This window comes from Lissotriton helveticus, chromosome 7, assembly GCF_964261635.1.
Source record: "Lissotriton helveticus chromosome 7, aLisHel1.1, whole genome shotgun sequence".
Classification (NCBI taxonomy): Eukaryota; Metazoa; Chordata; class Amphibia; order Caudata; family Salamandridae; genus Lissotriton; species Lissotriton helveticus.
Window position 1 is genome coordinate 215,395,100 of NC_136068.1, and position 24,070 is coordinate 215,419,169.

The 24,070-nt window shown below is 46.4% G+C and overlaps 1 protein-coding gene across 1 annotated transcript in view; it reads left to right on the forward strand.

Annotated features, from left to right (window-relative positions):
- ZBP1 (Z-DNA binding protein 1) overlaps positions 1 to 24,070 on the forward strand; it is a 222,354-nt gene that overhangs the window by 186,902 nt on the left and 11,382 nt on the right. Inside the window, exons 6-7 of the mRNA XM_078651963.1 lie at positions 6,942 to 7,178; positions 21,952 to 22,170. Of these exons, the coding sequence (XP_078508089.1) occupies positions 6,942 to 7,178; positions 21,952 to 22,170 (456 nt within the window). The remainder of the gene's footprint in view (positions 1 to 6,941; positions 7,179 to 21,951; positions 22,171 to 24,070) is intronic.

Sequence of the window (24,070 nt, forward strand, 5' to 3'; positions counted from 1 at the left end):
CTCACTGTAACTTGCCCGAGGAGAGCAGAAAAACTGGAGATTATTAATATTTATACACGAGGGGCCTCCGGGAGAGCTTTGTCACCAACGCTCTTGGACCTGGAGGCAGCCCTGGGTGAGTGCTGTGGGGATTCCTTAATTTTGGTCATGGGGGACTTCAATTGCACATTTGAGCCTTTGTTACCCGATGAATCCTTGGATCTAAATGATGAAGATTCTAGGAGAGGTGTCCCGTCACTTGACTTGCCCATCATAAATAGCTGGACTCCCAGAATCATCCAACTAAATTCCCTCACTTTAGAGCATGGCCTAAGGGCAGCCAATGGGAGGACACCATCAGACCTAGTGGGGGCTCATACATATAACAGGGTCGGCCATTCTTCCCGGATCGATTATATCCTTCTAAATTTTTCTTTGTGGGCTCATATGAAGGATATGGTAGTTCTACCCTCCCTGGACAGTGATCACAACGCCCTTTCTTTGACCCTATCAATCTGGTGGAAAGAGAACTTCCCTGGAAGTGGAAACCATGATGCTGTTGCAACAGGGCCACTGGGAGGAGTGGTCCCAACAAACTGCTTAAGACGCTTGAAATGGGACAAAGTGGCAATAGATGAGGAGAAAATGGCATGTATCAGAACTGTTACTTCCACAGCCAGTGCCATTTTAAAAAGTCAGCCTATTTGCCCTAATCAGATTACAGCATTGTTCTGTGAGGTCGCACTCTCAATTGGGGACCTTTTCAAGGCCAAAGTAAAAAATGGGAACCCTAATCGTAATAACCAAAAAGGCAAGTCAGGATGGTACACGAAGGAGTGTCGTGCCAAGAAGAGAGCCCTGATATTGGCGGTGAAAAGTGGAAATGCTATTCTAATATCCACTGAACGGAAGGGCTATAAATCGGAGCTTAAAACAGCAAGGAGAGACTGGGAAGACAAGTTCTGGCAGGATCTCCGAACTGCCAGTGGCGGAAAAAACGCAAAAGCTTTCTGGGACTTAGTTCACAAGAAGAACAGACCCCTTGATACAGTTATCACCTGTAATATAACCGAGGACTTATGGTTTACACATTTTTCGAAATTGTATACGGCAACCGCAGTTGAAGCGTTGGATTTCGTTTTACCTCAGCCCCTCAGAGTGATGGAAAGATTCGAGGAAAGTCTGTTCACTAAGATAGAAGCGGAAAGTGCAATAAAATCTCTGGTTCCACGCAAGGCGGCTGGCCCCGATGGTCTTCCGGGTGACTTGCTCCGAGTGGATATAGATGATTGGAGCACACTGATCTCCTCGGTTTTGAATGCTGCTTTGGAAAGCGCACCTCTGCCTGCCTCTTGGATGGCCGCTGAGGTGGTTCCCCTTCACAAAAAAGGTTCGAGAGATGACCCAGGGAACTACAGGCCAATCAGCCTGATCGACTGCTCACAAAAAGTCGCAGGCAAGGTTCTTTTAACAAGAATACAACAATGGGCAGATGAGAACAGGATCCTCTCGGATTTTCAGGCAGGGTTCCGTGCTGGCACTGGAACAATTGAACAATCGCTAAGGCTTCTTATGATCCACTGGAAGGTCGTCACAATTGGGAAGGGTACATTATATTTGGCCTTCATTGACCTCCGGACGGCCTTCGATTTGGTCCCCAGAAATAATCTATGGAAGGTTCTTAATGATCTTGGCCTGCCACCTTACCTGCTCCACCTGGTCATGAAGTTTCATGAAAACAACTACGCCCAAATTCGCTGGGGTCCCAATGGCCAAAAAACCCGAAGAATAGATGTGAACAGAGGAGTGCGGCAAGGGTGTGTCCTCGCCCCAACACTCTTTTCGCTCTATGTTAATGGGGTGGTGGACCACTTGTTAAGGATTCCAGCAGATGCCCCTCGTCTGGCAGGTCGTTCCATTCCCACCCTGCTTTTTGCGGACGATACTTTGCTCCTGTCAAAATCGCCAATGGGCCTACAACAGCTTCTCTCAGGCTTTGACGATTTTTGTAAACAAAGAGGACTCTGTATAAATACAGACAAAACAAAGTATCTTATTTTGAACCCTCCGCAAAAACTGGGCCCTCCGCCAACATTGGGCTCTGTGGCATTGGACAGGACCAAAACCTTCGATTATCTGGGCATCAGGTTGGTGGATTCTATGAAATGGGACCAGCATCTGCTCAAAATGTTGTTAAACCTAAAAAGAATAACTGGGACCCTGCTAAAAGAGCAGAGAGCAGCCTCAACTAAACCCATAGCTGCAGTATTGGACATCTACGCGGCCAGAGGAGTAAGTGCTGCCTTGTATGGGGCGGAATTATGGGGAATGTCGAACTTGAAAGACCTTACTCGAGCTGAGAATTCCTTTTTGAGAAGCATGATGTCCCTTGGCCCGTCTGTCCCCATCTTGCCTCTGCAATTGGACATGGGCTGTCGGGCCATAGAAGACCTAGCGAAGTTACGCCCTTTGCTTCTGTGGGCTCGCATCTGGAGAGTTCCTGAACTCTCAAGTTATGCGGACGGTCTACGGGAGATACTAAGATCGACAGGGTGGGCGAAAATAAAGTGGGTAACGGATATTAAAGCCTTACTTACCAATTTGGGGCTGGAAGAAGCATGGCATCAACAGTCAGCCCCTCCCAAATCCTTAATTAAACAACTTTATTGGAATTGGGTAACAAACAGAAGGAATTCCTCCACCTCGATATGCAAGTCGACTAGAAACTTCATGGAGTCCAAAGATACCCCCTATAGAGAATTGTATCTGGACACCATTTCAGCCCCGTGGGAAAGGTCCTTGTACTTTAAATTCAGAACTGGTCTTCTCCCGGTAATGGAATTTACTTGTTACTGGAAAATCCCATACCAGACTGCTCCGTGGTGTCCCTTCTGCCCACAGCGCAGAGAATCTGTCCCCCATTTTTTATTTGAGTGTCCTGCATACATAGTTCCACGGTCAAAATGGCTTAAGCCTATGTGTCGTACTCTGGGCACTAGGCATTGCAACGTGGCTTTAAGGATTCTCTATTCGGACACCCGTACTTTTTACGCATGCGCCACCTCGAAGTACCTTGGGTGGGCATGGCGAATCCGGTCAAAAAGACTTAGGCAAATTGTTTAATTACACTTTTTACCATGGTCTGTTTTAAACTAAATGTTTATTTTAAAACCTATAGATCCATTTTTTGATAGCAGAAAGTTATGGTTAATTTTAAATGTACTGAAAAGTATTTTTTCTTATTGTATGTATGCTTTTTAAGATATTGTTATATGTCGAAATAAAGCCTTTTTGACTTTGACTTTGATGTATTTTGTTTTCTATTCAGCAACACCAGTAAAAGCCTAGCAGTCCTGATGCGAACCTTAAGAAAGAAATTATTCCCCACACCCGGCCCCATCGGGGACATTAGTTTTTTGCTGTACAGATACAAGCTCCCACTTTGAATCATAGCAGCCGCTCAGCAGATATACAATGCTTTCAGAGGAGCTGTTGAGGGGCAAAGGTAGTTGACCTTGAAGGGAGGGATCAGTGTGAGTGGATCCATATGAGATTGTCCTAATGGATCTAGGGTTCCATGGTTAGGTTCTGAAGTGTCTGTGTGGAGTATTTTAGTATGGGAATAGTATATGTATGATCTTTATGCAATCACATAGTGAAGGTTATAGGAGTGAGGAGTTAAAGAGCTTGATGGGACTGAGCTGGTGTGGACCTGGGAATGGTTGGCTGAGAAAGTTGGAAGGAGGACCCAAGACCGAGACTTTATAGTAGGATGCTTATTGAAGGAGTGGAATCCATTATAGAAGAACAGAATCTTAGTTAAGGAAGTTGCTGTTAGAGGGAGGATGTTTGTGAAGGAGCGTCTAAATATAAATTGTATTGGACCAGCTATGCTGGTCTAGACAGGGTGGAATCATCGAATGCTGTAAAGTGGCATAGAAACCTTAAGGAGAGCTAGAGAGAAGGTGTTCATCAGAAGGGGTCCATAGGGGAATAACACATCCACTCTTTCCATTGTTGAATAGGGATATCTGTTGAACCAAATGTTGAACTAGTTGCTGATGTAAAGTTGATACCGGTATTGCAGACAGAGTGGAAGACATTGTGGAGGCTTTAACTTCTTGGGAGCCAGGACGATGTGTAACCAGAAGTGCAGAGGGAGGTATTGGTTATATATGTCTACATACCTTGTAGTACATGTGTGGATATTTAAAGTTGAAGCGTAAGTTTCTTTCTGGTCACCCGTTGTGTTGGCATTCCCTCAAGTAACATATGAAGATTGGACGGCAGACTCAGGTACTAGTCTCAGTGGAATGGAATTGCTGCATATGAAGGTTGAGGTCTATTTGTAAGGCCCTGTGACTCCTCTGTTTTGGATAGATGTTAGACAGGGAAGAGTACTTTGTCAAGTGGTGGTCTAGTCAATGAAGACCCATGACCCATCCGCACTAGGCGTAAGTGAGGCAGGCTGACACAGATCAACTCTAGGCACTCTTCCTTTAGGTGGATGAAGCTCCTGCCCTTCCATGGCCAAGTTAGGAGGATGTGTCATCAGATTGGCGATTGTGGTCTAGCTCTTGGAGTTGGGCAGGACTGTTGTGTTTTTTTTTTAATGTAAAGGCTTTCATTCTATTGTCAGGTCTGTATTTCAAAGCCTCAATAGAAGCTTTTCAAGCCGTCTCTTCTTCTCTGCCTATTTGGAAAGGACTGGTTGCTCGAGTGTTTCAGTATCGCAATGTGAACAATTTCGAGAAGAAGATTGCTCTAAATTCAATAAGCATGGTAATCCAGGAGTGGGCTTAGACATTAAGGCATTTAGTAGTAGGTGCCAGGAACTGTATTGAAATTCTTCCTATCCTTGGATGTTTATTCAGATCATTTGAACAAGTGAGACTTGTGGTTCTTCCTGAGTTAATCCAGAAGTGTAGCTCTGTCTTTAATAGTAACTTGATCTGGAGGTGGGCTCCACTGAGATGTCCCGGAGAGACAAGGAAAAGTGCTAAACTTTCTTTTTGGGATACTGGAATAAAAGACCCTGAAGGGGCTGGATGTAGAAAGATTAATGGTAGCGTTAGTATTAGAAGGTATTTGATGGACTGAGTCCAGAAAAAAGACGTTGGGGCTTGGCAATGCTGATGAAGATAGCACCTGGGTGTAGGATATAACAGTAGAAGATCACATCAGTAGGTATCAGATGGATAGAATCTTGAAGGGGGATAAAAGAAAATTCATGACATTCTCACAATTCGACCTAGATGGACGAGGAACTGAATAGTATTGCTCCTGTGAGGATACATTGTTTTCCCATTTTTTCCAGTATATCACATGAAAGTACCATCATATCCACCAGATATGTTTACCATTACAATGTAAGGTAAGAATATATATGCTGTTCTTAACTCCACTTATATTTACCACCCAGGGTAGTTGAGTATGGAGTTAAGAATAGTAACTAAATACAGACCTTCCAATAAAGCAGTAGGTCGCTGTGGTGAAGGAAATATTATTTCAGGTCAATATTAAGGACCTCAATATATGGTCATAGAACCGATGGAGCTCTCACATAACAGACATGACAGAACAAGACAGGTGCTTCTTGGTAACAAAAAAGATGAACAACTGCATTAGAAAAGAATATGGTATTTTTAACAGTGGGATCATTTTGCAGTGTTATACTCCATATTGTACTTTTCAAAAATGCATTACAGATAATATGTTTTCAACGTAAAGCGCATCATGGTTCTTGTTGAATATATGATGATACAACGAATTCCGTTGCAACGCATGCCTTTACCACGCATGCGTTACAACGGAATTCGTTTACCACGGATAAACTTTTCCTCGAATAATTGCGTGGTGACGTCATACGTCGTTAAGAGAAAACGGCATTTTTTTCCGATTTCTCTTTAACGACGCTGACCCCGACGTGACTTATGGTGAGTTGTTTTATTTGGGGGGGAGACCCCCCCAAGCCCCCCTTTTTTTCTTTTTACCTTTACCACATATGCCTTTACTACAAACATCGTAGTAAAGGTATGTGTGGTAAAGGCATTAGTGGTAACCACGCATGCGTTGTACTGCATGCGTGGTTAAAGATTTCGGGGAAACGGCTTCGTTGTAAAGGCCGTTTCCCGTTCTTGTTCAGGTTATTGAAAACAGTAGTTATAAAAAAAACTAAACAGTTTCATCAGAGAAAGGTGATGACATGCTTTATTCATCAATTCTTCATTTAACCTGGCCTTAAATGCTAATCAATGCCAATTTATAATGCCTCACTGTGCCAGCGAGTTCTCTCACTGTTCATGCCACATAATTTGCAAGATATGCTCAAGGGAGTACTGCATAGCACTCCTTACACAGTAAACAGTTGTAGCTAAATCTGCATCTCACATTTTGTGCATGGTTACCATACCTGGAGCAGTGTTCCAGGCAACTAAGTAACAAGCTCCCATGGCTGCTTAGTAGTATTCAATGGTTTTTGCACAATTGTCAAGGAACTATAAAGAAACCCCCATGGATGACACAGATCAAGGGTATATTCATGTAAACAAATCCTAGTACTATCATATTTGGATAATAGAAAGGTGCCCTATGCTGGCAAATTAGTCTTCTGCTGGTAATGTGTAACTGCCTCCTTAATCTAGGGATCTGCAATCCAAGGTGGAATAGGAATAAAATATCTAAAAACGATTCCGATTTTCCGAATGACCAAGAATTATATAAATAACTTCCATTGAAATTAAATTTATGCAAATTTCTGTCACACATACTCGTTTTGTATTGGTATTGGTTTTGCTATTAGGAGGTTGTTATATCAGCCCTATGTTAGGGAAACTAGCCCAAACGTCGGGCTAATGTTAGTAGATGCTCACTTTTTTCTATATTTTTTTTCTGTTCTGCTTAGAAGAGTTTGATGTGACAAAATGCAAGAACTGATAAACATTGCTTTCATTATTGATCAGGAGATGCTGCTTACAATGCCCCTGAGTATCAATCTTCATCAGTAGACGCGGAAGAAGCTTCGCCGGAGAAGGTAACCTCCCGCACTCCATCACAGGAAGTGAATATTACCCAATCACAGCTTCAGAATTCCATGATTGGCAATAGCAATATAATGGTAGTCAACTATAATATTGATGGTCCAAGGAGAAAAGAACACAGCATGGAAAGTGATGAGAATTTGATAAGGAATAACTCAGGTAAGAAACCGTTTGCATGTTATCATGAACATTAGTGGGAAATCTTGGAGGAGAAACTTCAGCAGATTCGTGTGTCGGAGTACCTTGTCTCCAAAGACTCTTTCAGCAAAATCTGCTTCTGTGTTTATGGTGGGTTTGCAAAACATGTCCAGCCACATTGTGGCATATTTTCCAGTAGGAATACAAAGGCCAATTTACAATAGAAGTGCAAATGTGTGTGTAAATTGTTCCCCCAGTATCTTGCTTTAGCATGGAATACACTAATCAGCAGGTGTGCAATTTGTACTTGATTCTAGTATTACAATTAGAAATGGGGGATAACAAGTAGTAAGTAGCACGTTATTTCCAATTCCCAAGCATGAAAATTGCACATGGTCACTATTTGCTCCCACGATCTGTGGCAGATTTTGCCTTAAACTCTATATATGTCCCTGTTAAAGAGATTGTTGATTCCTAAGTATCAAGACCGAGTTGAGAGTGAGACACCCTTCACTATTTCCTAATCATTCAATAAATTGCCTGGGGTTGTTTTGCTTTTTCGCTTGAATACATAGACATTCTACATGCACGTTATGGACTTCAAAATTAAGTAAACTAACTTGCCCCATGCATCCACCATTGTATCTAATCCAAACACTAGTGAGCTACCTGGTTCCTTCAATAAAATTACCCATTTATAATTTCCCACTAGTCACTATTCAAGTCTAAGAAAGTACGCTAATGCTCTTTCTTCAGCGTATTGGAAAGTAGTTAATCCCTGCGTGTTCAACTTGGGAGCATCGTATTGCCATTTGGTGTCCCCACAAGGAGATAAGCAGTGTATTTAAGATATAGTACTTGGGACCAAACAACAACCCAACATCACCATTGTTATCCCTAAAGTAGACAGTTGCATCCCTCCCCCCTCATAGCTATGTGGCGCAGTAGTATCTGCATATAAAGCCTCTATTAAAACATATATTTGCCCATTGCAAACCTGGTCACATTCTGCCACAGCAGGCTCTATTTTGATCAATCAAAGCTTTATCCAAGGTTGACGAAAGGTATGGCAGAAGGCTGTCCCATAACCTGACATAGTTCTAGATCAGCATCCTCAGTGCCAAACAGAGGTCAATGCTAGAGAACCTTTCAGAATCCAACCTAGTTAAAATCAGTAATATAATTTTCTTCTGCCCATTATTCAACCTTGCTATCTGCTTACTACAGTACAGTTTGATCGGGTATAGCATTATGGGCATATTATCAAGAAAACTGCCGCTAAACAGGCGATAATGGGCTTATCGCCGATTTAGTGGTCGTTTTCTGCCGCTAAATCAGCGATAATTTTAACACCCGTCCTTGATAATATGCCCCTATGTGTTTAGTCTAAAGGACCCGTGGTCAGCCTTTCTAAAGAATGGTAGACCATAAGGGCAATACACCTTCCTAGGTATCATTTCCTTGATTGGCTTTGCAAAATCTAACACAAAACTTACTGAAAGGATTTCATTCTCTAATGTAATTGGAGATTAAGAACCCCCATCATAAACACCATGTAAAATGATCCGGCCATCGACTTTGTAGTATTTTGTAGGATTCAATATTAGTGCTTGTTGGGGATACTTGATCCAGCAATTTGTTCATCGTTACTTTACACTACATCAGACATACCTTTCAGTCTTACATTTATCAATGATCCACAGTGCAACACATCATGGGAATGTCTGTCTTTTGTTCACATTTGAATCAGTACTGGAGCCTGGTGTGCCCACACCTTCCAAACCTACTCTGTGAGGACCCCAAAGGATTCAGGGCCATATTATCAAGAAAGGGCGATACATTAGCGCCGCTTTTATCAGCAGGAAACTGCCGCTAAAGCGGCGATAATGGGCTTGATAATATGCCCTTGTAAATTCCCATAGAAGCCCAGGTTAACACCAGAACCTGGGCTTCTATGGGAATTCACAAGGGCATATTATCAAGCCAATTATCGCCGCTTTAGCGGCAGTTTCTTGCCGATAAAAGCAGCGATAATGTATCGCCCTTTCTTGATAATATGGCCCTCAGTTACAGCACTTGGGATGGCGTAAGGTAGGTTCTGCTATTGTGTTAGTGTTTTAAATATTTCTAGGTCACCTTCAATCACCATCATCAAGACAGCTATTTGATTTCAACTGATGCCTTTTATTTGACTTACAAATGCTCTGACTGGACAACCTCAGCTGTAACTCAATTACTTGCTGCTTTTCAATGATGCTGCCCCTGCGAACGTAGGGGCATATTTACAAGGGCTTTATCTGCGCTTTTTTTGACTTACAAAGCCAAAAAAGCGGAGATAAAACCAGCGCCCTATTTACAGGAGGGTGCTAACATGCATAATCGCATGTTAGCACCCTTTTTCCCAACGCCTCCCTTTGCATCTCCAATGAGATGCAAAGTGGGCGTTACTGGGCGTACCCCAGATGGGCTACCTTGCAAATATCGCTGATGTTTACATCGCGATATTTACAGGGCACCCCACATGATTTTAGCACACATTAGATTTTGGCGAAAATGGCAGTTTTTGCCAAAATCTAACGTCTGCTAAAATCCTGATTTAGCCATCCCTAACATAGGGGGTGGATTATGCTGATACGACCCTGTGGGTCGTATCAGGAAGGTTAATTCCCTTTTGCAGGAAACATCGCTGGAAAACCAGCTATGTCCCCTGCAAAAGTATGATAACCTCGCTATCTCTGGAATTTTTATCGCCCTGGAGTAACGCATTTTTTATTACGCGCTACCAGGGTGATAAATACCAGAGATAGCCTGCGATAATATAATTATCGCTAAGCTCAGCCAGCGATAATTATCACTGGCCATTGTTAATATGGCCTGCAGGCTTTAGATTTAACAAAGAAAAAGTGCAGGCTTTAGGTCATAAAACTTGTGCTGATATTTTGAATAACATTTTTAATTTGATCATGCACTAATAGATCTGCCAGGTGTAGTAAATTACAGCAGCAGAACTTCATTTCATACAGCTGGACTTTCTCCACCCCTTCTAAGCCCAACTTTCAATTTCTTCAACTTGGGTTGTACCAGATATTTTCCTCAGGTTTGAATGATTGCAAGAACATTGGAGGGCTTCATCACTGTCAGGATTCTGATTATTTTTCAGGGCTTTACAAGTAAGATTCTTGTTTTTCTCCCTACATTATTGTGATCAAGATCAATGCCTTTGTATGTTACACTTATGACAACTTCCCTTGTCCGCAGCCCATACATCACATTTAGAGGCTGTAAGTAAAGCCCTCACTTTAAACTTCCTTCTTGGCACAATTCCCATTTAAGGGTGAAGCTCATTATTAATATTCTGCTCCACAAATTGTCAGTGAGCCAATACACTTGCTAAATGGCTGAAATGCAATACACACTTAAAAGATACTATACCAAAGACTGCTTTTAAGCTGTGCATATTTGATCCTGTGTACATATGAAAATTGCTACATTTATTTGAATAATTAATTTAGAACACATAGCCAGCGTACCTTTAGAGAATTGGAAACGTAGGATAATGTAGAGATAGCTAATGGGAACCGTATAATTGACCTCTGAAACCAGGAAAGAAAAATGGAAATAGTTGAGAAAAATGGGTGAGGAACTTGTAAAGGAAACTTGAGGAGAGTAAAAGATCCAAAATAGAAGGAGAATTATGGAAGTGTTAAAATCTGTTGCTTTGTGTCACATTAAATGCTTATTCATTTAATGTTATCTATACAAGTCTCCTTTAATGTTAACTTTGGACTTAACACATGCTTAAAATCAATAATATGTATCAACTTGTGCAACACACGCAAACATATTTTAGCAAATCATGGAATTATACATTTCTGACAGCATTAGATTGTGAGATAAATAAATTATAGATCAGAATACATTCCACATACAAAGATGTGGGCGTTTTACATAGTTTGCCAGATGGAATACTCCGTCACAGATGTGGAGATTTCCCTCCGCTGTATGTCAGTTGCAAGCCTGTGGCACTTTTAATATGGCAAACAGGATATCCGTCATGTTTGAAGGAATATTCTGCCCACTTAACTCTACATATGGCATTATAAGGCAGGCTTTAAAAATAAAAAGCTAACAGGGGAAACTACTGTAAAATTAATGTTGTTTTCAGAACGTACATAAATAATCTATAATCTGGTCGTACAACTTTGTTTTACGTAAATAAACCTTAATCAACCTCTCCGGCCTTTATTGATGACATTGTGCATGAGTATTGAGATACTCGGCCACATACTGTGGTTTCATTCTGCACATTCCTACATGTACAGTTCTTTGCACCCAAGAGATAGATGTCATAGCTGCCAGTCAGAGGCCGACTGGCTAGCCTCTGGTGGCCTTGTGTGAGGCTTCTGGCAGCCCAGCGGTATGTCCCTTATGCAAACCGATGCACTGTGAAGAATGGCCTGTAAATGGTTGGTGTTTGCTCACAGCATGTCTGAGAAGGAGACGGTACAGGACAGAGGCGCGCTTCCCAACACAACTTTTAAAATATGTTTTTACATTAAGAGAAGGTAATAAGGAGGGATGTGAACACCTACAGTGATGCAATCCTAATGAAGCAGGGACCAACCCCAAAGCATTTAGTGCAGGCAAACAATTCAGCATTTGAGCGAATGGTCAGTCTGCTTCTGCTGGTGGATGCCCTGCTCTGTTTTAGGCAGCAGTTAAGGAATAGTGATGTGCAAACTTTTGGGGCATATTAGCAAGAACCTCGTTAAAATTATTGCCGTTTCCTGCCGCTAAAACGGCGATAATGGGCTTCCTAATATGCGTTATAGAATTCCAATAGAAGCTCAGGTTAGATGTCCTGCACATCTAACCTGGGCTTCTATTGGAATTCTATTATGCATATTAGCAAGCCCATTATCGCCGTTTTAGCAGCAGTTTCCTGCCGCTAAAACGGCGATAATTTTAACAAGGTTCTTGCTAATATGCCCCTTTGTATGTTACCTAATTGAGAGAGCTTTGATTGCTGCACACTAGCAGGGTAGAAAACCCCCCACCCATTTCCTACTGGCTGAGTCATTTGTGTCAAGCAAGGCAGTAGAAAAAGGTGTATCATCTGAAGGCAGAAAGTGCCAAGCAGAGCTTCCTCCTTTGTAACATCTTAAGATACTTTCCTGAGGACGAAGATAGAAACAGGGGAATAAATAGAGTTTTATTCCAAATTGAAATGCAGTTACTGAATTCTGGCAGTTGATTTAAGCATATGCGTATTGGACAGCGTTGCTGAATTTCAACCATTGATTCATAATTATACTTGTGAAGTCATCAATTTTAGTGTCTGGATGGACATTGGATCTGTTTTCAAGACATGCTGTTTACATTGCACGTAGAGTAGGAGTTGGGTAATCAACCTACAAGGACTGGGCTTTTCTGGATCAGTCTTTTTCAGCCTTTGGCATTCGAGATCAGCCTAGTAGAGTATTCTATCCCCCGGTCATACTATATCCTTCCTCCTATGGGGTGCACACATTGCAATGCATGAGGAACTATTTTACATCTAAAAAGTACACGTACACACAATACATCTATGAGATATGCATTTTAATATGACAAAATGTGTGATAGACACATTTTGTCATATTAAAATGCATATCTCATAGATGTATTGTAAACAGAACACACTCTTTTTTTGTATTGCAACAGGTATATTTTTTTCATGTTTTTTGCCATGACTTGATTCCAGCAATAACAGTCACCAATACCACACCACTCCCAATACAATAATCACGAATACCACACCATGCCACACCACACCAACAGCAATAATACTGTCAATGCCACCTACACCAATATCAATACCACCACTACCATCATCAATACCACCATAACAAAAAACACCTCGCACAAGCACAGCTCTTCTGATCCTAATCTCATCCCAGCCACATGGGTGAAACTAAATGCGCTACCATCGGGGAATGTACGGGAAGGTTGTTTTGACTGCTTTGGTTAGAACCATGCAGGTAGAGTTTGCGTTCAATCAAGCTTGTTTATGCACCCATTTTAGAGTCTAAAACATTCTGAACCAACAGCACCATGCAGTAAAATCCCTGTCTCCCCACGTGAACCATTTCCAATCCTTCCATCAACCAGCACGAAGATATAAACTGACCTCTTCCCGCCCCGGCCGCGGTTAGCTGCAAACATTCTTCCATGTCTTACAATGCAGGATCTTCATGGCAGCCAGCTGCGTATCATGGACACCTGGGTCTGAAGGCATCCATGGCATAAAATAATAAAGAATCAGAAAATGATCTGTTCTGGCACAGACATGCTAGGCTTCTCCTGGGTGCGTAATTCGGGTTACAATCCTGCCTGTTTCTGCCAAAGTGAGTTACTATTTTTTCCTAAGATAGGGCCTACACAGGTTGTCGACTGCTCACTTCTGTTGCCTTAATGGATAATTCATCGCCATCTGTTCTCTTGGTGTCCACGAGACACGGTGCTGAGATGCTGCTGCTTGGCAGAGCGTATTGAACATGACTCATGGAGACAAGGAGACACTTACTTGAGGATGTTCATGACAATCGCAGAGGCATATTTGAGAGAAACTAGAACACCAAGCAGGGGGCGGATGGGAACACTGCCAGTCCACTAAACGCAGTCTATGACAAGCAAACGGGAAGATTTGATTGGTGTATATTCTCTAGAGAGTAGTAGTATTTTATTTATTTATTTATTTTACTCATTTGTATGGCGCGGCGAATCATCCCCAGGGGGATCTCTCGGCACCTGGAAGAGTCATACACTGTTGCTGAGAAATCATTTGAATAGCCAGGTCTTGAGAAGCTTTTTAAAATGGCAGAAATTGGTGCAAGCATGGATCTCGTCTGGCAAGATGTTCCAATGGGTGGGGGCTAAGTGCGAAAAAGCCCGACCACCCATCCTCTCCTTCCTGATTCTCCGTACACAGAGCAAGTTGCGACTGCTGGATCTCAGGAGCCGTGTGGGCTGGTACCGTTCAATCTTCTTCGTCAGGTAGGCTGGTCCCATACCATGAAGGGATTTGAAAACCAGACAAACAATTTGAAAATGGACCTCTTTCTGATAGGAAGCCAATGCAAAAGGTGCAGGAGGGGTCGGGAGGGGGTCCGGGGCGGCTTGTTGAGGGCAAGGCGGGCAGCCGTGTTTTGAACAACTTGTAATCTAGAAGCCAGATCCTCCCTCATCCCCACCAGCAGTGAGTTTCCATAATCCAGTCGACTAACCAAGAGCAACTGGATCAGAGTCTGTCTGGCCGAAAACGGAATCCACGGAAAGATCCTTCTAAGCATTCGCATGGTTCCAAAACAGGTACCTGTCACTGCTTTTACCTGCACTTCCATTGATAAAATATTGTCAATTTTTATGCCCAAGTTCTTGGCCCATCCTCTAGGGGCGGGTGCATCTCCTAGTTCAGGCAGCCACCAATCTGAAGACCACAACCCCTCCGCTTTACCGAATAGCACTATCTCCGTATTAAAAGAGTTGAGCTGGAGAAAGTTCTTCTTCATCAGCTCGCTATAGTAGTCCTTACCTTAGAATATCCCCAGGCGTCAGTCTGGATCCGGAAACTTTTGCGTAGCAGTACCCCTGCGCGTCGGTAGGCGTCGTCTGCAGGCGTCCCCTGCGGCTCCGCGTCGTCGGCGTCGTGCGCCGTGATGACGTCGCTGGAGTATATAGACGCCGCCTCCGCGCGCTGACGTCAGTTCTTCTTTTTTCCGCACCAGTTAGCGCAGATCCGAAGAGCAGTACTCCGGTCTTTTGACCAAGTTTTTTGTTACATCTAACTCTATCTTCAGGTGCCGGTAGGATGCCCGGTTTTAAAAGTTGCGACGGGTGCGACCGCCTGATGTCGGTCACCGACCACCATCAACTCTGCCTCCGGTGTCTGGGCGCGGACCACGACGTGGAGTCCTGCGTCGACTGCCGGGCCTTGACAAGTAAAGCTAGGCGGGAGCGGTCCCGCAAGCTGCTCGAGCTCCGGGTGTCGGCCCCGCGTCGAGAGCGGTCCCGGTCCGGTCGAAGGTCGAGGGAGCGGTCGAGAGAACGATCGCGGAGCCGCCATGAGCGCTTCGGGAGTCGCCACCATTCCTCCGGTTCCTCAGGTAAGCGACACAAGAAGTCGGGGCGTCGTCATCGTACCCCCGACTCCCCTCGACGCCCGCGTGATGCGGCCGGGGGTTCGGGTGGCCCCACCCCCGCGGCCCCGCGTGGGTCGCCGACGCCGTCTGCCCCATACCCGTCGGTCCCTGGGGAAGGCGCGTCGCGCGAGGAGATTGAGGAGTTGCTCATGGCTATGAGGGCGATGTCTCCTCCGGCGGGGCCTACGGCGCCTGCGGGCCCGTCGGTCCCGTCTGGGGGCCCGAGCGGTTTGGGTGCACCTGCCCCGACGCCGCCAGGTGCTCCGGCCCCGACGCCGCCGGCGGCTCCGGCCCCGGCGCCGCTGGGCCCTTCAGGGTCGTCGCCGGCTGGTCATCCGGCCTCTCCGGCGCCGATTCCATCGGGGCAACCCGTGGTGCCGCGTCCGCGCGGCGCCGTGACTCCGCCGTCGGTTCCGGCCGGCGTCGGGGCTCCGGCGCCGCGCGGCGCCACCCCCATTCCCTCTCTGACTCCTGACGCGGAGTCGGACCGGCATCGTCCGACGCCGAGTCCGGCGCCGTTGGGGCCCCTTGGCTCCGAGGAGCCGGTCTATATCGTTGACTCGAACTATGGCGATGAGGACGATTATGGAGAGGGTTGGGAGGGGTCTGAGGACCCTTTGTCACGAGCATGCCAGTACGACGTGGACTGGGTAGGTGACTTGGGTGATGCCAGTGGTCTGGACGAGTCGCCTAACCCTGGGTTTGTCTCGCCTCCCACTGTGGCGTCGGAGGCTGGGGCTGCCTATTCGGTGGTACTGATGAGGGCTGCCAAGGCCTTGAGCCTTGAGCTCCCCGTCGCTAAGGTGAAGCCTAACATCCTCACCGAGGTATTTAAACCGCAGTCATGCCCACAGGAGCCTCTGCTGCCGTTTAATGACGCCCTGACGGATGTCCTTTTGGGCACCTGGTCCAGGCCCGCTTCCGGTTCACCTGTTGACCGTAACGTTGCCAGGCGTCACCGTCCGTGTTCGGACGACCCTGCCTTCCTCTCCACCCATCCCTCCCCGGAGAGTCTGGTGATCCAAGCCTCCACTTCCCAGTCCGCATTCCCGTCGGCCCCGCCCGATCGGGAATCCAAGCGATATGACCAATTTGGCAAGAAGGTCTTTTCGTCTTTGAGTGCAGGACTGCGGTCTTGCAATACCGCATGCCACTTAGGCCGCTACACCCACTCTCTGTGGGATACGGTCGCGGAGTGTCTGCCGCAATGCCCGCAGGAGGTGCGGGACAAGCTCAACCAGGCCTTGATTGAAGGCCGGGACGCGGCGAGGTATTCCATACGGTGTGGTCTTGACACGACCGACTCGCTGGGACGGGCTATGTCCACGACGGTGGCGATTCGTCGCCATGCTTGGCTGAGATCCGCCAACTTCTCGCCGGATGTCCAGAATGCCCTCATGGACATGCCTTTCGATGGCAGTCGCCTGTTCGGTGACAAAGCGGACAACGCGCTTGAGCGCTTCAAGGACTCCAGGGTCACGGCCAAGTCCTTGGATCTTTCGACCCAGCGCCAGCAGACGGGTTCGTTTCGCTCCTTTCGTGGCCACGGAAGGGGCGGTCCCACACGTGCTGCCAGCCACGCACCGCAGAACGCTCCTCAGCGCGGTGGCGGCCGTGGATTCCGCCGGGGTGGCGGTAGGGGACAGCGGCGAGGTCAGTCCACACCTCCCCCCGCAGCAGCCTCCAAATCTTCCTAGTCCGAGCTTTCGGGCCCATGTGACGCCAGTGGGTGGCAGGGTTCGCCTTCACCACTCCCGCTGGCGCACGATTACGTCGGACAGGTGGGTGCTGCAGCTCGTCCGAAGGGGCTACTCCCTCCCCTTCGAGTCCACTCCTCCAGCCACGCCACCGCAGAACCACCGTGTGTCGGGGGACCACTTGACACTTCTGCAGGAGGAAGTTACGGCCCTCTTGGCCAAGGGGGCCATCGAGCGCGTTCCTGGGCCAGAAGTAGGGTGTGGTTGCTACTCCCACTACTTTCTGGTACCCAAGAAGGACAAAGGGGGCTTACGTCCTATCTTGGACCTACGGAACGTCAACGGCTTCCTCCGGAAGGAGAAGTTCAAGATGTTGACTTTGGCTCAGGTCTTGGCGGCTCTAGACCCACAAGACTGGATGGTAGCGTTGGACTTGCAGGATGCGTATTTTCACATCCCCGTCCTGCCGGCCCACCGGCGTTACCTGCACTTCACGGTAGGCCACGAGCATTTTCAGTTTATCGTGCTCCCATTCGGCCTTACCAGCGCCCCACGGGTGTTCACGAAAGTGATGGCGGTGGTCGCAGCTCATCTGCGCCGGTTAGGGGTTTCAGTCTTCCCCTACCTCGACGACTGGTTGTTGAAGGCGGGCTCGCCCCAGACAGTTGTCCACCACCTTCAGATGACGGCAGACCTCCTGCACGAGCTGGGGTTTTCCATCAATGTGCCGAAATCACACCTGTGTCCCTCTCAAAAGCTCCTTTTCATCGGAGCGGTTCTCGACTCGGCGCAGTTTCGGGTTTATCCTCCGGAACGGCGGGTCCGGGATATTCAGGCTCTGATTCCCATCTTTCAGCCGTTGTCCCGGGTTTCGGTCTGGTTGACGCTGCAGCTTCTGGGGCTGATGGCCTCCTGCATCCTTCTGGTGCATCACGCCAGATGGCGGATGCGGGCTCTGCAGTGGGACCTGAAGTTTCAGTGGGCCCAGCATCAGGGCAACCTGTCCGACCATGTCCTGATCTCGGAGGGCACTGCAAGACAGTTGCAGTGGTGGCTTACGGACCGCGATTGGGTCAGGGGCAGATCCCTCTCCCTTCCCCAACCGGAGCACGTAGTTGTGACGGACGCGTCCCTCCAGGGCTGGGGAGGCCACTTGGGAGAGGCGGAGATCAGAGGCATCTGGTCTCCGGCGGAGTCCCGGCTCCATATCAACATGTTGGAGCTGCGGGCGATTCGCCTAGCACTGAAGGCATTCCTCCCCTTTGTCAACGGGAGTGTAGTGCAGGTGTTCACGGACAACACCACCGCCATGTGGTACTGCAACAAACAGGGCGGTGTGGGGTCGTGGACCCTTTGCCAGGAGGCTCTGCGCCTCTGGCAATGGCTGGAACGTCAGGGCGTGACTCTGACGGTTCAACACCTGGCAGGTTCTCTGAACGCCAGGGCGGACGAACTCAGCCGTCGGTGCTCGGTGGATCACGAATGGCGTCTGAACTCGGACGTGGCGAACGGCCTCTTTCAGCAATGGGGAGAGCCTTGGTTAGATCTATTCGCCACAGAAGAGAACGCGCAATGTCATCAGTTCTGCGCGTTGGAGTTTCCAAGACGGCACTCGCTCGGCGACGCCTTTCGGCGCGAGTGGAGTTGCGGTCTGTTGTACGCCTTTCCGCCTATACCACTTCTGCCCAGAGTGCTGAAGAAGATCAGGCGCGACCGGGCCCAAGTTATCCTTGTGGCTCCGGACTGGGCTCGAAGATACTGGTATCCCGAGCTACTCAGCATGTCAGTCGGTCCCTCGATCCGCCTGCCCCTTCAGGAGGACCTTCTGTCGCAGCAGCAGGGGACGGTCCTCCACCCGAACCTGTCCAGCCTCCACCTCCATGCGTGGAGATTGAGCGGCGACAGTTGAGGCCATTCGACTTGCCTCCTGAAGTCTGTGATGTGATTCTGGCAGCCAGGCGTCCCTCCACAAAGTCGGTATACGCCTGCCGGTGGAACAGATTTGTGGCATGGTGCACAGCAAAGGCTGTGGATCCCCTTTCTGCCCCTCTTTCCGAGGTTCTCCTCTTCCTTCTTTCTCTTGCCCAGCAGGGCTCTGCTCTGGGCACTATCAAGGGCTACCTTTCTGCCCTTTCCGCCTTCTTAAGGCTACCTGATCAGCCATCTTTATTCAAGTCCCCTATTGTACTGAGATTCTTGAAAGGCATCACGCACATGTATCCACCTGTTCCGTTCGTGATGCCTCAGTGGGACTTGAACCTGGTTCTGACATTCTTGATGTGTGCTCCCTTTGAGCCGCTTCATTCCTGTCCTCTCCGTCTTCTCACTTTAAAGACGGCCTTCCTGGTTGCCATCACCTCTGCCAGGAGAGTGAGTGAGCTCCAGGCTCTTTCTGTTAAACCTCCTTTCTTGTCCGTCCATCCTGACAAGGTGGTTCTTAGGACTAGGCCTTCTTTCCTGCCCAAAGTAATTTCTGCTTTTCACATCGGGCAGTCCATCACCTTACCCTCCTTCTTCCCGCCTCCGCATCCTTCAAAAGATGAGGAGCGGCTCCATCGTCTGGACCCAAAACGTGCGCTTTCATTTTATATGGATCGCACACGCCAGTTCCGGGTGGATGACCAACTGTTTGTTGGCTACATGGGTGAGAAGAAGGGAAGGGCGGTACAGAAACGAACCATCTCTCGGTGGGTCGTCCTGTGCATCAAAGCATGCTACTCTTTGGCTCGGAAGGAGCCTCCTGTTGGGCTGAGGGCCCATTCCACTCGGGCCACGGCGGCTACTACTGCCCTGGGCCGGGGAGTCCCTTTGCAGGACATTTGCCAGGCGGCTACGTGGGCCTCGCTGCACACCTTTGCGAGGCATTACTGCCTGGACAGTCAAGTCCGGAGGGACGGCTTCTTTGGCCGTTCGGTCCTCCAGGATTTTCTGGTGTAGGATTGTATTGGTTCGCAGACCCACCACCGGGGTTGGTATTGCTGGGGTATCTATTCTAAGGTAAGGAATCTAATACTAACCTGTTTCTTTCAGATGAACAAGTTACTTACCTTCGGTAACGATATATCTGTAAGAAACAGTAGTTGGTATTAGATTCCTTACCGCCCCACCCGTCCTCCCCGTTCTGCGAACTGATACCTAGGGTTAAGGACATCCCTTTCAGGGCCCTAGTTTCAAATGGCACCAGTGTTAGTTCTCACATGGCTCTGCGTGTTCTGGCGCGGAAAAGCTGTGTGCAAAGAACTGACGTCAGCGCGCGGAGGCGGCGTCTATATACTCCAGCGACGTCATCACGGCGCACGACGCCGACGACGCGGAGCCGCAGGGGACGCCTGCAGACGACGCCTACCGACGCGCAGGGGTATTGCTATGCAAAAGTTTCCGGATCCAGACTGACGCCTGGGGATATTCTAAGGTAAGGAATCTAATACTAACTACTGTTTCTTACAGATATATCGTTACCGAAGGTAAGTAACTTGTTCTTTAGTAACTGCCGGGGTCTTATCAATGGGAACTAGTAGTTCTTACTATTATTATCCATCGTCCTTCTACATCTTCTTAGTAGCAGCTACTGGTATGGTCAGTACTATGGTCATCATTATGCTTATTACTTTTATGCACAGATCTGTGCTAAAGATCCTGCACATTCTTCTGCCTGCACATGATTTCCTTATTTAGTGCATTAAATGCTCTGCGAGCTAGCACGAGATGTTCTGCAATTTTCTACTGGAGTAACCCATTCCTCATATATAAGGCAATTGAGTTTGGCTGGATTTAGGAATTAAATTATGCCGAAATGCATGTAGGGCAATAATTATGCATAGTGCATATTTTGGAGTTATGCCTTTGTAACAGTTTTTTTTTAATGTTTTGCACTTTATGTTTTCACTTGGAACTCCCAGATCTATCTTTATGTCCAGTCTTGGGAATGATATTCTGTAGGATGTTCCTCACACTCTCTGATCATGGCTGCATTAAAATATGCAACCTTTCTTGTCACTGCCTCAATGGCTCAATGCCTCATTGATTTTCGATGACTTCTAACAATTCGTTGAACCAATTTCATGATATCCCTGTAGGAAACACCCAAGATTGAAAACCAGAATGGTTGGCAACACTGTTTCGCTGTTGGTGCAACTACTGATTGGACTTCTCTGCCTGTGGTCTGCAGAACTCAACTTCACCTGGTCTCTTTTAGGAAACACTTCTACTGGAACTAACAGCAAGTTTCTCACTGTCCTCTCCTCCTATAGTCTAACCGTTCTTCTGTGTTTAATGTGTTATCTAACCAAGGTCATATAAAGCACTCTAGACCCACTGTGATGCAAGCACATTATATAAAACTCTTAAAAAAATAAAATAAATACATACAAATTTGTCATAATGGAGATGCAACTTTTCAGACTATTTAATAAACTCCAAACGCAACTTCTAACACTGAAAGTAAAACAACAGATGTGCTTCCTTTAGGGCAATAGTCTTCACACACTTAATGCCATAAAAAAAATAATTACATCGGAGCCTCCTACAGTGACAGCCATATTCATTCTATAAAATTGTCAGCTCTGAACGTATTTGACAAGTCTAACATTGCAATTATGTTTAGTTATTCAATTTAACATTCCGTCAAATACATGATTGGCAAAATTCTGTTGGCAGCCTGGTCTGCCTACTACTGCTGAACGCATGTACCGTTTTAAGATCGCTCCCTTCCTTGCCTGGCGCTACTCTTATGAACATATTTCATGTCTCAACTGTTTGTAATCAGAACACTTCTTTAACCAGAGTGAGACTTATCATCTACTTAGGGTGGTCAGCCATTTTGCAGAGATTATCTGCCCTTGATTGCTAATATCCATGATTGACTCATAAGTGCAGCCTCGTCACCAAACTATAGCTAATTCAATATGTTTTATGTAGGTTTTGATGCGGATTCACTTTCAGACGACACTGGATCCTCGTCAGAAAATGGCGATATAACTTACACAATAACAAGGGATCAGAAATCTGCCCAGAACATCACCATAAGAGACTCTGCTGTCAAGAATACTGTGATTGCCAATGATACCCAAGTGATACTTGGTGATGGTATCGACGACCATCTGTCCCGGCTGACCTCGAGATTGAGACTCGATGAAGGTATGATGATGTACTATTTCTTTGTAGTCTTTCTCTGAAAATGTTAATGTGATGCTGAAACAATTGCTAAAAAAGTAAATTTATTAGGGGTGGGTGGAGCGGTTGGTTCTGCCCGCGGAATTGGTGGAATTCTGGTCACTCTGTGTTACTCTTTAATGCGAAGTTCGGGCAAAATTCTGCCAATTGCTGTGTGGCGGAATTTTTCTCCAGCGAGGTTCCAGAACATATGAGAGAGATTTGGTATCCCAAATACTAGTAATTTTACTAGTAGTAACTTAACTTTGTGAATACCGAAAAGTACTTTTAGTCTAGCTTTACCTTTGTAGATCAGGCCCTCAATGTGGGCAGCGTAGACCCAGGACTGCTGGAATTATGAGGCAGTGCCTGACCAGATTATGCACTAAGGCTGACTAAATTATGCAGCGAGAAGCCACAAATTATGTGGCAATTATGCCAGCCTCTTCTCATTAAAAAAGATCTCCGAAGAACGGTAAATGCATGTCACTAAGAGGATTTAAGACACCGGACCTTAAAAAGACAGCAACATATTTTGATTCGGTCAACTCTGAGTGCCCTGTGGAAATAACCGCAGATTTGAGAACAGTGTCTGATGAGAACAAGAAAGGGTGTTTTTTTAAATAAAAATATTATGAGGTGTCTATGCGGAAATCCCCCAAAGAGTAATACTTACAGCCTCTCGGTACCACTGTCATCTATTTATATGGCTAATTACAACAATCAACTCTTGAACGTAATGACTTACGCTTGTTAAGTCTCTGGCACAGCATTGAAAACAATGCCCATTTGTGCTAATTTTTGCTCCTTTATTAGAGAACAAATATATTTCTTGATCAAATATGCAAATTATGCAGCAAATGGTGGATTGTATGGTGAGTGCAGCAAATTCATATTTCCATATAAAAACATAGCGGATGCATAGCCCCGTTTTCCCTGTGGCCCTGAATGAGAACTAATTTCCTTAGAAACACATTCACAGTTATGAAACACAGAGGGTTAATGTGCCTGCTGAAAAGCACAACTTGTAACATGCAGATCCCAGATTTGTATTTTACGTAAATAGCTCAGTGAGTTTCTGGTTTGGCCACAGAGATAATTTTGTGCTAATGTAGCACACTGAACTGTGTACCAGTATCAAAGAGCTCCATCTAAGCAAAGACGTAGGGGCATATTCACAAGCCCCCCTTGCCAACACAACGGCACTTTCAGTGACGTTGTGGTGGAGATAGGGGCCTCGCCTTATTCACAAGGCAGCGATAACCCACTTAACGTGGCTTAACGCTGTTTTGTGAATAGGCCCCCTTTCACGCTGTGTTTAGCATGAAAGGGGCGTGCAGTGGGTGTTGTGGTGGGCGTTCCTCTGCAACACCCATTGATATTTACGCTGCCCCCTATTCACAAGGGCAGCGTAAACAGGAGCTAATGCCTAACTTAAGACCAGGAAAACCCTGGTCTTAAGTTGGCGATACAAGGATACATGCTCTATTTCTCCTTGGTTTTGCATTTTCCATGTGTGCTGTCTTGTGCAGCACACATGGAAAATGCAAAATGCCATGGTTTGTTTATGTACAGGAAGGTGTCCCTTGCCGTTTTGTAAATTACATGTGTGCTGTATGAAGCTGCAGACATGTAAGTTACAAACTGGCATTTTAGGTTTGTCTATGTGCAGGAAGGGACACCTTCCTGTACATAAACAAAACCTCCCTGCTTGCAGACACCCTTACACTGGTGCAAGGGTGACTGCGTTGGCGCTAAGTTGTGAAACTTAGCGCCATCGCAGGGGGGAAAGCAAGGCTGCACCGTGTCCTTGTGAATATGGTGCATGTTAGAAGCGGCTGTCTCTAGTTGGCAGAGGTATACACTTCTGACAAATAGGGACACA